General features: G+C 30.9%; 1 protein-coding gene across 1 annotated transcript in view; it reads left to right on the plus strand.

The window, feature by feature from the left end:
* unc80 (unc80, NALCN channel complex subunit) overlaps positions 1-16890 on the plus strand; it is a 242538-nt gene that overhangs the window by 79995 nt on the left and 145653 nt on the right. Inside the window, exons 18-20 of the mRNA XM_075373197.1 lie at positions 6664-6769; positions 8590-8766; positions 16592-16842. Of these exons, the coding sequence (XP_075229312.1) occupies positions 6664-6769; positions 8590-8766; positions 16592-16842 (534 nt within the window). The remainder of the gene's footprint in view (positions 1-6663; positions 6770-8589; positions 8767-16591; positions 16843-16890) is intronic.

Genomic DNA, 16890 nt, shown 5'->3' on the forward strand with positions numbered 1-16890 from the left:
AAAAAGAAATTACATTTGTGTAATTTCTTTTTTTTAAGACTGAGGTATTTGTCAACACTTTTGTAATGTTCTTTTCAGTGATGGTCATCTGTGACATTAATTTAATAACATTTTTGAATTAATAAACTGAGTCAAATTGTTTTATATAATTTATTAATCATTTTATTATCTAATTTGGTTCAGTATGTTGTTCCAAAAGTTACAACTTTTAATTAATCTCATTTCATATTGTATTATATATATATATAATTAAAAGTTTAAAATAATAAATTTATTACTTAAACACTGTAAAAGTATCTTTTTTATATTACCATTAAATAATAAACTTATTGATGAATATGAAGGTGATATTTTGTGTTAACAGGTGATGAATAAAAATGACAAATCAGTTAATAAATATTAAATTATTAAAATCTGATTAAACCAAAATTACATTTACCACTTGACAAGGAATTTTTATCTTGTATTAGTAATTTTAATTTTAAAAAAATGGTAGTACTGACTGTTTCATACTTTTTTCAGAATTTATTTTCAGTATTTTTAAAAATATATACAAAAATGTAACATTGACCAGAATATTTAAAATTATTTAATTCAAACAGTGCTCCTGAGAATGGTATTAAACCAAAGAATGCTAGAGCTATTTACTATTTTTGTAAATTATTGCAAAAAATAAATATTGTTAATTATATAAAATATATCTTGACTTTATATTTCTTGATATTTTACTTTATATTTTCTTGGCCATAAGAAATGATTTAAAATGATTATGAGTGTTGTAATACAGAAAGTAATAAAGAAAAATTAAAAAGCTTGATAATGAACACAAAGTTATTTAACCCTGATTTGGCAAGATATAAAATTCTAAGGTGCTTTATTTAGGGCAGAGCTCAATGTTGTTTGTGGACTTTATTCCCAAAAATTTTCTTCGTTGTTAATTAAATGTCTTTTGAGAGGTTTCAAGCAAATGCAATCATTTTCTTGATTGTGAACCTCTTACTCTACCTTCTTATAGCTTATTTACTTCTTGAGTTCTTTAAGTATCCTAATCTTTCTCTCTATACCTTTCTTTCCCGCATGTTTCAATGTTTCTTCATTAGACAGTATTTTTGTAGGATATGCCACAATCAAGATGTTTTCCTCCTTTTTTTGATCTCATTAAATTTTGCTTTTCCATATTGAATTCTTATTTATTTTTCATTTTTTACATCCATTTCACTTTTAAAATTAAACTAAACTATTCTTGTACTTCTCTACCATATTTCTGAATTTTCACAGATTCTATATTTTCTATATTTTTCTGAATTTTCAGATCTATATGTCATTACATTCTAACAAGGTATTCTGATAAACTTCTTCAGTTCAGTTTGGTTCTTTCTTGCTGTCAGCAATCTTTTCAGAAGTTCTTTTCATCGTGGGTAGTCTATTTCTTACTTCTTCCACACAGTTTCTTCTATATCAAATTTCCAAATACTTTTCAAATCAATTAAATATTTGTGCAAAAATGTATAACAAATATCTTGTTAGACAAGGCTGGAGGAACTCCTATTGTTGGGCAAACTGCATTAGTATAAATTTGCCCATAACTTTTGAAGATATAATTGTAGAGTTTCAGAATTTCATTGCTAGGTTTATGTTAATTTATTACTGTATTTGTCTGAATATAGGTCAATTTCTTCCATAAAATGGATAGTTCGACCTATAACTGGAGAGTCTACTTACATTTGGATTTGTTCAGGCTTTTAAGTTGTTTCGTAGTTTATATTCATGATAGGGGACTTATTACAGTTTACAGTAATAACCTTCAGTTAATATTAATAAAAACTCATAATTAATGAAAAAGGTTCAATGGATGAGTTGAAGATTGGTTTAAACCTGTCTGGTCCAGAAATTTAGACAGTGATCCATGTTAATATTAGATGATTCAGGGGTCATTTGACTGAAAAAGTAAAATCAGAAGTAAAAAAAAATAAACACTGATTTAGTTACTATAATACCTGTAATTGCTGCTGATATGGCTTCACCAATTACAGGTTTTGGATGTAGTTGTGAACAAGCCTTTTAAAGATAATCTTAAAAAATTATAATTGCTGGATATGAAGCAACAGTAATCAGCTAACTTCTACTGAAAGAATGAAAAACCTTCCCTGATTTATTATGTGAGTGAATTATTAAGCCATGGAACTCAAGACACTAGATGAAACTGATGATGATATTTTGTGGTAGGAAGAATCAAATAATTAAAACATTTTTTTTTCATGTGGCATTAATGATGATAGCATCAGTTCAAGTGTTCAACTTGAGCAAATATGGCATTTCCTTCTTCTCTAATGGTTGTAAAATTTTACTTAAAAGAAGTTTAAAAAAAATATATTGGTTGTATATCATCACTTGACTACTATCTGCCATTCTGAGGTGATAATAAAATGGATTTTAAATAAAAATAAAGAAAGAGGTGTAGGGGAAAATTCTTAGCAAATTGAGTGAGAAATAAAGTTTCCAGTACTGGGAATATATCATATTATAGAATTAGTTTTTGAATTAGTATGAGGGTTACACATTAAAATAATTTCTTTAATTTATAAAAGAAAGTTTTTTATACAAAATAATTTATAAATTATTGAAGTATAAATAAGTTATTCTATACTTCTGACAAAAATGACTACTCAATGGGCTAGAGAGCTAGATATAAGATGGTTTAAATTAGATTATAGTTTGCTTAGAGCAATTATGAGCTAATTTTAAATAGATAAATTGCACAAGACAAGCTAGTAGTTTAGTATTAGAAATTAGGGATAATGCATATTGATTATAATCCTACCTCAAGGATAATATACTAGGTAAACCAAGAATTAAATTTCCCTTTCTTTTAAAATGTAAAAAAATTGTTAAATTTTGTCACAGTTATTTAAAATCTCTCATGGCATCTAGGAAGATTTTGATTATGTTTGTTAATTTTCTAATTTAGTTGTAATATAGATAATTATATATGGTGTAATGAATTAATCGGCATTAAATCACTGATTTGATGTGTAGAAGCACATTTTAGTTATTCTTTTGTGTTCATCACATTATAGCTAAAACACTTAATTAAGTTATGCATTTTTTGTAATTGTTATTATTAAATTAACAAATGAATTTGGTAAAAGCCGTGCTCCAAGTGTTATGTTTTCTTAGTAATAGGTACGCTGCACTTCTATTAGCACAAATCGCACAGTGTAATTTATTTTAATTTTTTTCTTTTAAAAATATTTTTTAGTAGTTTTATTTATAATATTGTATAATATAAATATCACATTTCTTAAATTGTTAATATAATTTATAATTTTTTTTTAATTATAAAATAATAATTTTTAACATTAAAATACACATACACTGATTTTATCTATGTACCAAAATATTTTGTGAATCATGTGAAAGAGAAAGTGTGGTAATTAGATAAGTTTCTTAGTATAGTAGTCAGATTGGAAATTTACTTATCTTTATAACGCCTCACTTATGAGTTAGATTAAATGAGTATGGAGTATTGTCCAAAACCCACCGTGTGTGGTCTAGTGGTGAACACATTTTCCCAAATCAGCTGATTTGGAAGTTGAGAGTTCCTGCGTTCAAGTCCTAGTAAAGTCAGTTATTTTTTACATGGATTTGAATACTAGGTTGTGGATATCGGTGTTCTTTGGTGGTTGGGTTTCAATTAACCACACAGGACATTCTCAGGAATGGTCAAAATGAGGCTGTATAAGACTACACTTCATTTACACTCATAAATATCGTCCTCATTCATCCTCTGAAGTATTATCTGAACGGTAATTACCAGAGGATAAACAGGAAAAAGAAATTTAAGGAGTATTATCCAAACTGTATAGAATGGTTTTTTTTTGTCATATCTGTATATATTGAGGGAGATTACTGTTTGAATTTTTTAAAACAGGTGTATAACAGTACAGTTGTAATATAATGTAGGCTATTAAATTTTAAATTGCAGATTTAATGTTGCAGTACGTCATCTGATTTTTTTTTGTTTTTTTTTTATAAGGAGAGGAAAATATTCTTTATGGGTGACTACTTTAAGCTTAAAATGTTGTTTTCTGAAACCTACCTAGTTTCTACTGTCAGTATACCCTAACCTTTTGTTTGGAGGAGTTGAAGGACATGAAATTTCATTACTCAAACTGTATACTATCTTGTAGATTTTGTAAATTATTTCTTGGTAATATCTTGTTCTGCAGACCCATTGTTTCTTCTAACGCATCTGCTTGGATTTTTTATGGATTTTTAAAAAATGTTGACCCTGAAGTTATAAGTCACTGGATAAAGTAGATTAAAAGAAATAAATTCCTTTGTAGTATTGAAATATATTGGTAATATTGAAAATGGTTAACACTTTTTAGATCAAATTTAAAACTGGATCAGTGAAAAGTGGAATTAAGAAATAAAGTTTTGAGTTACAACTCTTTAGTAATTGAAAAAATCTGCTTTTTTATTTTGGGGGGGACTACACATTATTGTGAGGTTAAGTCAAAAATGCTAAAGCAAAATTTTTATTTTCTTCTCAATCATATTTTTGAAGTACTGATTGTTGTGCTGCAAATCACAATCTCATATCATTTGTTTATTAAAACTATTGTTTCATTGTTAGTTGTTTGTGATTGTATTAAAAGTCATTTGAAAATGAGTGCTTCTCATTCCAGTTGCTAAGAAATGCAGGCAGTGATACATTTTCTCAATTCATGTGGTTGAAACCAACAAGATTATTCATGGAATGCAGCAAAATTACAGAGTATTGTTTAGTGGAAGCAAGATCTACTAGTGGACTGATTGCTTTGAAAAAGATAACATTTCTCTCCGAGATGAAAAAAATAAATGTAACCATCCAGTTCAAAGAATAATGATAATATCAAAGCAGTTAACAAATGATTTACAATAAATAAAAATTATTAAATTAGAGTTAAATTAACAATTTAATTATTAAATTAATAAATTAGAGATAAAGTTTAAGCAAGTTAATCCATAACAGCATTTTCAATCATATATAATTTTTTTAAACTTTCAAAAGATTGATTTCAACTGACAAACATCCACAAAGAGAATGGTTTGAACATTTACCAAAAGCTTTTGAAATTTATGAAGATAAAGGAGATATATTTCTGAAGCAGATTATAATTGCTGATGAGAAATGAGTCTATCCGTTTGAACCCGAGAATAAGTAACAAAATTTTCTCTGGAAACGTCCTTCACCTCTTACGGCAAACAAATTCAAAACTCCAGTCTTTATTCACTTCATATCTAAAGGTGAGACAGTGAATAATAACTACTGTGATCAGCTAAGGCAAAAACATATTCCAAAAAGTGTGATTGTTCAATTTCATCTGGCCAACAACACAATCTCTTTTTTAGTGAATGCAACAGCTCAGATGCTGATACATTTTTACCTTTGTGGCTTAGCATTCAGTTGAGTTACCGTCATTTTTATCTGGTTTTGCTATGATTTTGTTGGATTTGTAGCCACAAAAAGGTTTTAAAATAGATGATCTGAAAATACATTTTTATTTAGTGCAAGTATTTTTAAGTTAGATTTTTTTAAGATGATTGTTTAATGGAGTGTTGTGGATATAACCTTCATGTAACATGTTGTACAAATTGTGTAGGAAAAGATTTGTAGGTAGTTAGTTGACTCTAATACAATGAAAAAAAAAAAAACAAAAAACAAGGGATTTTATTGCTGAAAATGAAATTTATTTGGCATATAAATATAATTGATGGTATAGCCTAGAAATTGAAAAAAAATATATTTGTTTTAAATCCTTTTTTCTAAATCATATGACTATTGAGTTAAGTTTATTACTTATTACTCATATTGCTCATATCACTCAAAGAACATTAATTTTTAATTTTACTTGTATGGCATTTTCCTTATAATATTTTTTCTTCATTTTCTTAAAAATTGCCAGTACTAACTTCATTCTACTAAGTTTCATTCACATTGAATTATTTATTTTTGCATACTCTTATTTTTACATATAAGAAGGAATATTTTCTATTTTTTATTAGATTAATTTATTTAATGTTAATGAGAGTTAATGTGTGTTTTATATGTGTTTGTGGTTCTAAAATTATGTTTCATTTATTTGTAGCAATTTTTAGATATAATAATAGTTTTTTTTAATATTTTTATTAGGATATTCATTGTATTTAAAAATTATGAGTGTTTGTATGAGACACATCTCAGTGTCAGTTTCATTAATATAATGATAATTAATATTTATTCAGCTACTACAGTTTTAAATGTATATTACTATACATATATTAATCAAATTTAGTGATTGAATTTTACAAAATTCCAGAACCAAATACCAAACAGAATAACCAAACTTGAGAAGTTATGAAAACATTGTTGGTTTCTTAAAGGTTAAATCAAAAAAGATTCTAATTCTATAAAACTGTATATTTTCTTTTTAACTGTGTATGTTATATTTTTTGTATTATTTGTTTGACAATTGTGATTAATTTACTCTTACTCATACATGCACACATTTATACATTGTTTCATATATTAATCAGTTGTTCATTCATTCTTTGTATAGCATACCTGAATTAGTTATAAATTATACATAAAATGTTTAATAATTTATATTTCTTGTTTATCTGTTTTATAATGTTTAGATACATTGGTGAGACACGTAGAGAACAAGCAGAAACATCACCAAACCCGATTATTACAGTAACTGAGCATACTCCGGTTCCATCTCCTGATTTTGTTCCACATAAGGTATTAACATGTTTAGAAAATAAAGATTACGCTTTTTCAATCTTTGTTTATGTATATATGAATGACGTGAGTGCTCTCTGTAAATTATGTGTGATAAAAATTGAGAATTTTAATTTTTATCAAAAATAATTTACTCATTCTTCTATACTGATATTGTTCTCTTTAAAGTTGTCCTTCAGAGATGCAACCCCACTTTTACCAGCATTTGTTCCAATCCTCGTAATATTTTTGTTGTAGCCGTTTATAATATTTTCTTTATTTCATCTGACGTCACAAATTGTTGTCCTTTTAATATTCTCTTAATCAGTCAGAACAAGAAAAGGTCACAGGTTCCATCTTTTAGTATATGGAAGCTGTAGTAGCCTCATTTTTGGCTATATAGTCACAAATTAATAGTAAAGTGTGAGCTAAAGTTTTACTGTAATACAAAATTCAAGAATTGTTTGTCCACATTTATGTATGTTTTCTTTGGATTGAACCAACAGTGTAAAATTGCTAAATAATACAGTTTATTGATTGGGTTTATTGATTGTAGAATTGTGCAGTAATAATTCATAATGGATTACACAATTATAATTGAAAAAAACAGAAAAAAGAACCATAATATTGGATTGAATTTTGGAGGTGCTTTGTTTGGGCTTGATTCTTCAGGAAGCTTCCATTAGGATGATTGGTCCTTTGTTTCAAGATCACAAGCATACAACTATATTACCTGTTATGACACATTTGAGTTATTCTGAACCATCAGCAATGTTAGCTAACAATTGTTCTGTGATGCTTTTGTTAAAAATTCTGCAATTTTGGAACAAGTTTTGCTGCTACTTCTTTCGTACCCGAAAGTTGAAATTATTTCATATGAATCATGAAAGATTCTTATCAACTTCTCCAGTAGTGATTTGATGAATATTGATTAAAATGACTTATTTTTTAATATTTTCATTAATTGTTGGTGTGTTAGGACATCCAACCCTTTCGCCATCTTCAACAACTTCACAGCCTTCTTGAAACTGTTCTACTACTTATAAACCTTTGGTGTCTATATAACGTCCTCGCCCCAAAAGCCTTTTGTAACATTTTCACCATTTCACTGTACTTTATTCCATTTTTAATGCAAATCTTATGTTTCGAACAAAGTAAATACCACTCACAATAAAATACATCCTAATTACCTGGTTGCAAAATTTGAACTACATGTACAATTTGACTGAAAATATTGATAATTATAGATTTTGCCGCCGTCATATTAGTAAAAGACAAACTCAGTCAAAAGGACATAGCATGGAAAATTAAAATATTTTCATTATTTTTTGACCACATCTTATATATATATTAATGTGTTAACTTATATGCATTATTGATATTGCTGTAGGTAAAGGTCAGATTAATCACAGATCTTAAACATTTTTGTTTACATTTTTGAATGAAAAGCTGTAAACTTTATTACAGAATTCGACACCTGATTTTAATTTTAATATTTTATGTGTGGTTTTATTATTACGATTTTATCATTAGGTTATGAAATCACAGTATTTATGATCTTTATTTCCTTCTGCTCTGGTGGAATGATTCTGAGTTCAATCTTTAATACCCAGTGTTGTGTATCTTAGCATTTAAGTAACAAAGTACATACATTTTTATATTGCATTGATTTTTATCCTAATTTTGTAATATTAATTTTTGTATAAATAGACCCTTAAGATGTTCATCATCTGTTGATTATGAGAGACAAAATTAAAAAAAAAAGTACTAATTAATTGTACTTAACTACTTATGACTTATTAGTCTTGAACACTCTTAATTATACTTTATAGTTATTTCAGGATTCAGTTGATTTATCTTCTCAAATGGGTGCTGCATGTGATTCTTCTAAGCCTGGTTTAACCAGATCGCAAACAGATTCTAATATTACATATTCAGATGATGGAATTCATGAAGCTCCAGGTTCTACTCATTATATTACTAAAGATGGTGATATTGACCTACAAGTGATTGTCAAAGTAAGTAACTTATGTAAAAACAATTAATCAAGTTTATGAAGAATATTCAGAAAGTTTCTTTCTATATAGTAATGCTAAGTTATTTTTATCAATAATTTTAAAAAAATAATTTTTAAGTGGAATCAAGTGCTTTGATAGTTGGTGATTAATAAATGCCAACAAACAGTGAAACCGCATCAAATGCTTTTAATTTCAGTGACCTATGGATTAAGCTATTTTACAGAATCCTTGAGTATTATATAAAAAAATATACTGAATTTTAATGGCATCAGATTATTTTCAAAGTTGTTTTACAGATTTAAAATATTGGTTTTATAAGCAGCCTTATAATTAAAACACTCCTTAAGATATTTAACAAAATCAGTGCAGGAAACTCTTTGTTCACTTTATTTAAGTTATATTGAGTAAAAAAGAAACATCCTTTAGTGTTGTGATTTGGTATTAGGATAGCATGAAGTGAAATCTCAATACATACTGTTCTATGAATGTTAATTAATTAATATTCACTATTTCTTTTAGCAATGCAGGTGTCTATTAACATCCACTGATTAACATGGAATGTATATGTCTATTTGTTTTTGTTGTTAAGTAATATACTCTAGTCTACATCTAATCATTCTGAAGGGTTGTTTTGTTCCACAGCACATTTACTTTTTGTTGGTGAACCTTTCTCACACTATTCTGTCATCTTCTTCAAACTTACCCATTAGCCCAAACCTCTCTAGCCAACCAGGGTGCTACTCTACTATAGCCCCTTCAGCCGTTCTGCTCAGGGCGAGGAAACGGAGGAAGCCAGCTATAATAGTGAGCCTTCCATAACAGTTGACTCGCAGATCAAGAAAGGAATTTACCCTCTTTAGCTTCCTAACAACTCTGGTAACATTCTGTCTCGTACCAGGGACAAACATAAAGGACATGGTCTGCAGTGTCATTGACCCTACAGTCCGGGCACAAGCCCTAATCAGCTGAACCAAACCTACCCAAACTATTCCTAAATGCACCATGTCCTAAAAAGAATTGAGTTGTGTACCGATTGGGGGAGACCCACCTAATTGCTCGCAGCTCCCTAACATTTTCAAATGTACCATGTGTGTATCAACCAGTAGAAGAATCATTCCATGTAACTAGCCAAGAGTGAAAACTTTGGTCTTCAATCTCTTGCATATGCTCAGAAGTAAGAAGACCTCCCTTCTTAGAAACATATCACTTGCTACGTTCCTTAGCTAGAATGTCAGTGAGCTTTATGCTGGTGATTACAGAGACTGTCTCTCTCGAGGCAGTTCTGTAGTCCCTGACAACAGCTAATGATAGAAGACACTGGGCTCACAATAAAATGTCCCTATGACATTAGAATTGTAAACGATGAGCCCAGATGGGCACAGCATATGACATTATGGCCTTGCAGACACCTTGGTAAAGAATATGCATGGTACAATAATTCAACCTTCAATCGGGATGGATGACTCTACAAACACCAAAGAATGCATCAACAGCCTTCCTTGCGACAAACTGAAGGTGCTCCCTGAATTGAAGCCTGTCATCAAGGTTGACACCCAGATTTTTGCGAACGGTGGCATACCTAATTGAAAGGCCATCCATCATGACCTGCGGGTGACAAGTCGCAGCTAGACTGTTTGCGAACAAGACTTCGGTTTTTTGACCTAGCTGGTTTCTCTCTAGTCACAGACAACCTCAGTGTAGTGCCTGGGCTGTGCTGGAGCAGGAGCTAATTTTTGAATCACCTTGACCTTGGACCTGGTGGCTAGGGTCTCGTAACCTTCTACCACAGCAGAGAAGGCTTCTTTGATCTTCATCAAATGAGGAAGAATTGTCTTCCTTGCACCTGAGCTAACGCTGCCTGGAAGCACCAAGAAATCTGTTATGTAGTCCAGGTCGCCCTGGACTACTTTAGCTAGCGGGGCAGAACTGCCAGGTCTGTCCGTTGCCTTTTTGAGTGCCTACCTCATTGCCTTTTTCTATCTCTGATACCTCATTCTCAGAGGAAGTCGAAGGCACTGGCTCCGACTTCCTCTTCTGCCTGGGCTTGCTAATTACCTCATTAAAACCTTACATGGCTGGAGATTTCCTGACCTGACTGGACATTATGAATTATTGCTGTTTTCCTCCTACTTGTAAGTTGGGCGAGCCCATGCTTGTGATGACTGCCCGCAGCGAATACAGGCAGCTGGATGCCTGAGTATTCTCCTGTCACTGTTTATACCTCTTATTCACTTCTGGATCAGTTATAAAATAACTACGGATTATGGCCCTCATTCTGAAAAGAACCTGAGTAGGACTAGTAGGGAGTATTCCCTTACTCATTACAGAGACTTATGACTAGAAGTCATTGCCACCTCTTTGCCGCGGTGAGGCAAATACACGTTTGCAAAAATCTGTGCCTTACACATCACAAATGAGGAGCAGATAATGAGTATAAATGTGATGCTAAACAGCAGCTGCAGTATCGCATGCCTTGACACTATTAGAAGGAACACACGCTACCGACAGCCAAAACCACTAATAGCAAACCGAAAAGCCACAGAACTTCTGGAAACGGATCCAAGGGACCAGATAATATTAAATCTCAACAGCTGTCAAATAACAACCACAGTCCTAACTATCAACCGATTACAAGCATTTGCTTGTAATCCTTGTGCAACCTTTAGCATTTTACACAAGTAGTAGACTTAGAGATAGAGTAGGCCCAACTTCGAATATACCGTGATAGCTTTGAGCACACATCTATCAGTTTTGAACAAAGATTTACAATCAGATACTAACATTTCTCCTCATTTCTGATCTGCCTTGACCTCCAGCTTTTTTCTAACAACAGATTCTGAAATGACTAACTGTATCTCGTCATCTGCCATGACAACCAGATTTCTCCTAGTATTCTTTATGCTCTTAATTTTCAAATTTGATCTTTTGCTTTGAAGGGCAGTCTGAAATTCTCTAATCTTTTTAAATTTTTTTTTGTGAATCTGTCCTGCTTAGGAAGGTGACCTCTGGTTGCTTGTGAACTAAGCTAGTCTCCTGCTTGGCTGCCTTTAAGGATCGCAGCGTAGCATTTCCACACTAATAGGCACAGGCGCTGGTAAAGGGATGGAAACTGGCTTTTTAACTACAACCTCCCTGAATTTTGTTGACGTAGAGGCAAGTGTCTCAAATTCATTTGCCAGAACTGAGAATATTGCCTTAAACTTATTAAGTCTCGGGATCATTCATCTGCAAACCGCTGCAAAGGCACTTTGAAGGCCTTCAATAAACCCCAACAACTACTCACATTGTTGCTCAAATTGTGCTACTAGAGGGACAGAACTACCAGCACTTACCCCAGCCTTGATCACTAATAAGACTCACTAGAAGTCATAGAAATTACTAATAAGACTATTTTGTAGTACCCAGGTTGATGTACCTGCCCGACTAGCCTGGGTACATCATCAGAGGAGAAGACAGAAACACCCTTCACTCCCCTCCCAACAAACATCTCTTTTCTAAGCCATGTGGGTTTTCCCTTAGACTTTCTAGACTCTACAATCAACATTTCTGTAAGTAAATAAGGTAAGCTAAGCCACTCTATCTATTTATTCGCTGATATCTACTACTTTGTTGGGCAAGCCCACAAATGTGAATAACTTCCCACAGCAAGGTATGGGCAGCTGGAGATTTGATTGTCCTATCACTTTTTGCACTTCTTAGCTGCTGCTGGATTGTTTACACAAGTGCAAGCAATTATGAAAACACAGATTACATCCCTCACTCTGAAAAGAGGGAAAGCAGGACTAGGGCGAACCTTACCTTGGAGAACCCTTGCTCATTACAGGGTACTTACACCAGCAGTAGTTGCCACTTCATCCATGTACCTTGTACTCCACCACATATCTTGTAGAACAAAAAGTTGATCGCTTTACAAGGCTCTCTATGAGACAGATGCATGTCTAAATCAAAACACCAGATACAGTGTAGGATCTCGGCGAAAACAGTCAAATGATGAGTGTTTAAAGACTGATACGGATGCTGTTAATGCCTTAATCGGTAAAGAATTCAACACCAGAAGGAAGGTACACATTTGACCACCGGTTTAAATTAACACCAAAGCAGATGCAAATCACAGCAACAACTTTGATCAGACATATCAGAACAAAGACCAAAGATGTTTTGACTACCTGCTAAAAAAGGTTTCTGTAGTATTTACTTTTAGAGCATTTTTGTGATATTAAAATGATTTAAAATGTGATATTAAAAATTTCAATGAGCATCGTTTATTGTTAGAGATTAACTGGTCTTTTTTCTAGCCTATGTTTTATTCTTATTCAATTTTTACTTCCTTGTATGTAGTAAAGGAAATATTGTGATCACAAAAAATTCCGGTTTTCAGATTTCAACAGAAACATCCATTTTGACCATCCCTGAATCTATTTTGACTAGATTTGGTGTCTATGTATGTATATATGTACATCGCATAAGTCAAAAACGATTAGCTGTAGGATATTGAAATTTTGGATTTAGGATTGTTGTAACATCTAGTTGTGCACCTCCCCTTTTGATTGCAATCGAGAGAACCAAAAGTATCCAAAAAAATCCAGATTTTTTTGAATTTTGGACTTTTTCTCAACTGCAGTAATAAGCCCTCATTGAAAGCTTATCAGTGATATATCGTAAGTGGTACTTATTTTCATCGGTTCCAGAGTTATAGCCAAATAAAATTTTAATTAATGAAATATTTGGTCTTACAAGGGAAGGCAGATTGGTTATAATCAAACTATTCATTTGTAGCAACTAATCAGACTATTTATTTGTAGCGGCTTGTGTAGTGCTCTCCAAGCTTAGAAAATTTTTATTTCAGGCATCCTATTGTCACTGAAATCTCCAGTGCAATTGCCAAGTTGAACCATCGCAACACACAAGTGAGTTTCTGCTGGATCTGTAGCCACATGGGGATTCCGGGTAATGATCGTGCAGATTCTGCTGCTAAAGATGCATATAGTTGACCATTCTTCACTTCCCGTGTTACTGCATCCGACTTTATTAACTGTGTGAAACTTGCTCTTTGTGCAAAGTGGCAAGACGACTGGACGGCTACGATAGATAACAAACTCCAACACATTAAAGGTTCTGTGTTGCCATGGAACTCCTCATACAGGAAAATTTGTCGTGAGGAAGTGGTCCTTTGCCAGTTGCAGATAGGACATACGAGAGAGCTATTCATGGATATCTGATGTCAGCAGTAAACGCACCAATGTGTATGCAATATGCAACTGCTGCTTGACTGTGCGCCACATACTTGTGGAATGCATATGTTATGCGGCCTTGCATCGTAAATTTAAATTGTCAAATTCTGGGCAATAAAAAATAATTTTTAGACCAGGAATTATTATTTCTACAGGAGCTAATACTTAAACATACTTTTTAATACATTTTTTGATTTTTTTTTTGGTAATAGTATATATTTTGTGTTTTAACATTTAGTTTAAGTTTTTTGTTTTATATTTATTTTAATATTTTAGTTTGTTTTGAATTTATTTTTAAATTTCTTCTTTAAGATAATTTTTTTAAAATTTTTCTGTTTTATTTTTATTTTATTTTTTTTTGTATTTATATTTCATGTTTTGTTTTCTGAGCATTTTTTAAAAAATTTTTGACTTGGAATTTTTTAAATTTAGTTTTTAAAACACATATATCGTGTTTAGGCAATGATAACGCCTTAGCGTTTTTCTTCCAGAAAAACCAAATAAAAAAATATTACTCTAATATTGCCAGACAATATTATTCTCCCTTAGTCAGAGTTGATCATCATTTGGTTTATTTGTTTTTTGTTGCCAATCATTTAATTTCTCTTTGGTTTGATATAATTCTTCTGATCTTTATTTGTGTACATGTTCTCTAGTTTTCAAATTCTCTCTCTGTTTACATTAATCATTCTCTCTTAATGTTTTTATTCTTTCTTTGTTTGTAACATTTCTTCCTGTTTATTTATTATTTTTTTGCAACATTTTTTTCTTTTTATTCTTTCTTTGTTCTTAACAATTTCTTTTTCTTCTTCATATTCATCTTCTTGTTGTTTTTTTAAATTTGTTTCTTCATGTTATCTTTCTTTTGTTTCTATTGTTTCATTTCCATTTTTGATTATTCACCAAATAATCCAGTAATAAATACTGAATATTTTACACTGTGAGGTTGAAATTAACATTTATAACCAGTACAGAGTTCACAAAACAGAATAGTTTAATTTTTATTAACTTTTGTTTGTATGATACACCAGAAATCTAAAAGTTTTGTTAATCAGCAACTCATGAATATGAATAATAGTGATCTAGTAATATGAGTAATAAAGGGACTTTTACTCTTTCCTAATATTTCATGTAAGACTGTTGGATTAATAATTGTACAAATATTTGATTTTAATAAAACTAATATTTCAGCAATTGTGAACTGTCCACTTTATTAAAGAATTGGAGGGTCGTATCTCACTTTCAAATGAAATAAGTATAAATAAACTACAATAAAAAATGTGTATATGTAATTTAACAGGCGTACAAGAAAGTACAAGCAGGCATGTCTGCTTGTGTTCATCTGTTAGCATTTATGGGATCCATGTACCCATATTTTCCAGTAATTCTGGTGGTTTGATTTCTGATACAGCTATCTACACTGTTGAGAATGATATTGAGTGTAGAAACAGTATTCTGTCGATGTGAAATTTGATGGTAATTTTGAATAAATGTATTAATCCTGTCAGCCACTTCTTCTGTTGATATTTTCAATAACTGAAGACATAAAAAAATAATTGCTTTTCAAAGCTTCTAATTTCAATTTTTTGAAGTTAGGATCAAATTTAGAGTTACAAAGTTGTTGGTAATTTTTTTTGTAATTTCACAACTTCTAATAGTTTTATTAGAAATTTTAAGAATAATTAATAAAGTATTATTTTTTTACCTATTAGAGAGGATTTTAATTTGGTTTTATTGTTTAAAATTTAATTTTTTTTCTTACATTTATTATTATTTGGTATATTTTACTTTATAAACAGTTATTTTGTGTAATTTTAAATAATATTTACCCTACTGAATGGAGACATTATATATAAATATTGTATCCCAAGAAAGGAATTTATTACTTTGTTGCTTTATGCTGTCTGACCCACTATCTTATGTTGATCCAGTGCGTCAGTCAGACTTGATGCATTTAAAGTATCATAGGTACAAGTAAACTCTTAAGTCAGATTTGCTCTTTCTGACAATAATGATGTTTAATATACAACCAGTCTCTGGGGAGTAGGGTAAAAGTATCAGTTATAGGATTAATTATCACCTGAGTAGGTTTAGCATGTTGACGTGCAACAGTTTATTTGGCCAAGTGAAAAATTAATGGAAACTTCAATTTTCCTGATAACTGCATGTTTTTTTTTTATTCTTGAGAATGGATATGTATTTTTGGGAGTGTCTTTTCCTCATGTTAGGTGTCTTACAGATTGAATACTAGATCATGGATACTGGTGTTCTTGGGTGGTTGGGTTTCAATTAACCACACACCTCAGGAATGGTCAAACTGAGAGTGTACAAGATTACACTTCATTTATACTCATACATGTCATCCTCATTCATCCTCTTAAGTATTATCTGAAAGGTAATTACCGGAGGCTAAACAGGAAAAAGAAAGAAAAGGTGTCTTACAGCTGTTACAATTATGACTCGCAAAGTAACATTTAGTGTGATGAAATAACAATTATTTATGATTATCTCATATCATAGCAGCAGTATTAATGATAATACATTCATATATTACAATATAATTAGTTTAAATAATCAGAAATAACATTTTACAGGCTGTACATTGTGTTGCAACAAGGGATAGTGTTGGCTGTACGCTAAGAATATGTGAAGTTATATTTAATTTAATTGAGTTATTAATTGAAATGGGAATACTTAAACAACATAGAGATGACAATAAACAGCAAAGTTATGGTAGTAATTTTAGTAACGATGATAATAATAATAATAATAAAGACAATACTAATGGTGATGAAGAGAATGTTGGTGATGTATCACACAGCCTATTAATGAATTCTGTTATAAGGTACTGTATCATATTTATGAACATATTAAAGTACATTTTTCTTTTTAT

Source organism: Lycorma delicatula, chromosome 8, assembly GCF_047948215.1.
Source record: "Lycorma delicatula isolate Av1 chromosome 8, ASM4794821v1, whole genome shotgun sequence".
NCBI classification, from domain to species: Eukaryota; Metazoa; Arthropoda; class Insecta; order Hemiptera; family Fulgoridae; genus Lycorma; species Lycorma delicatula.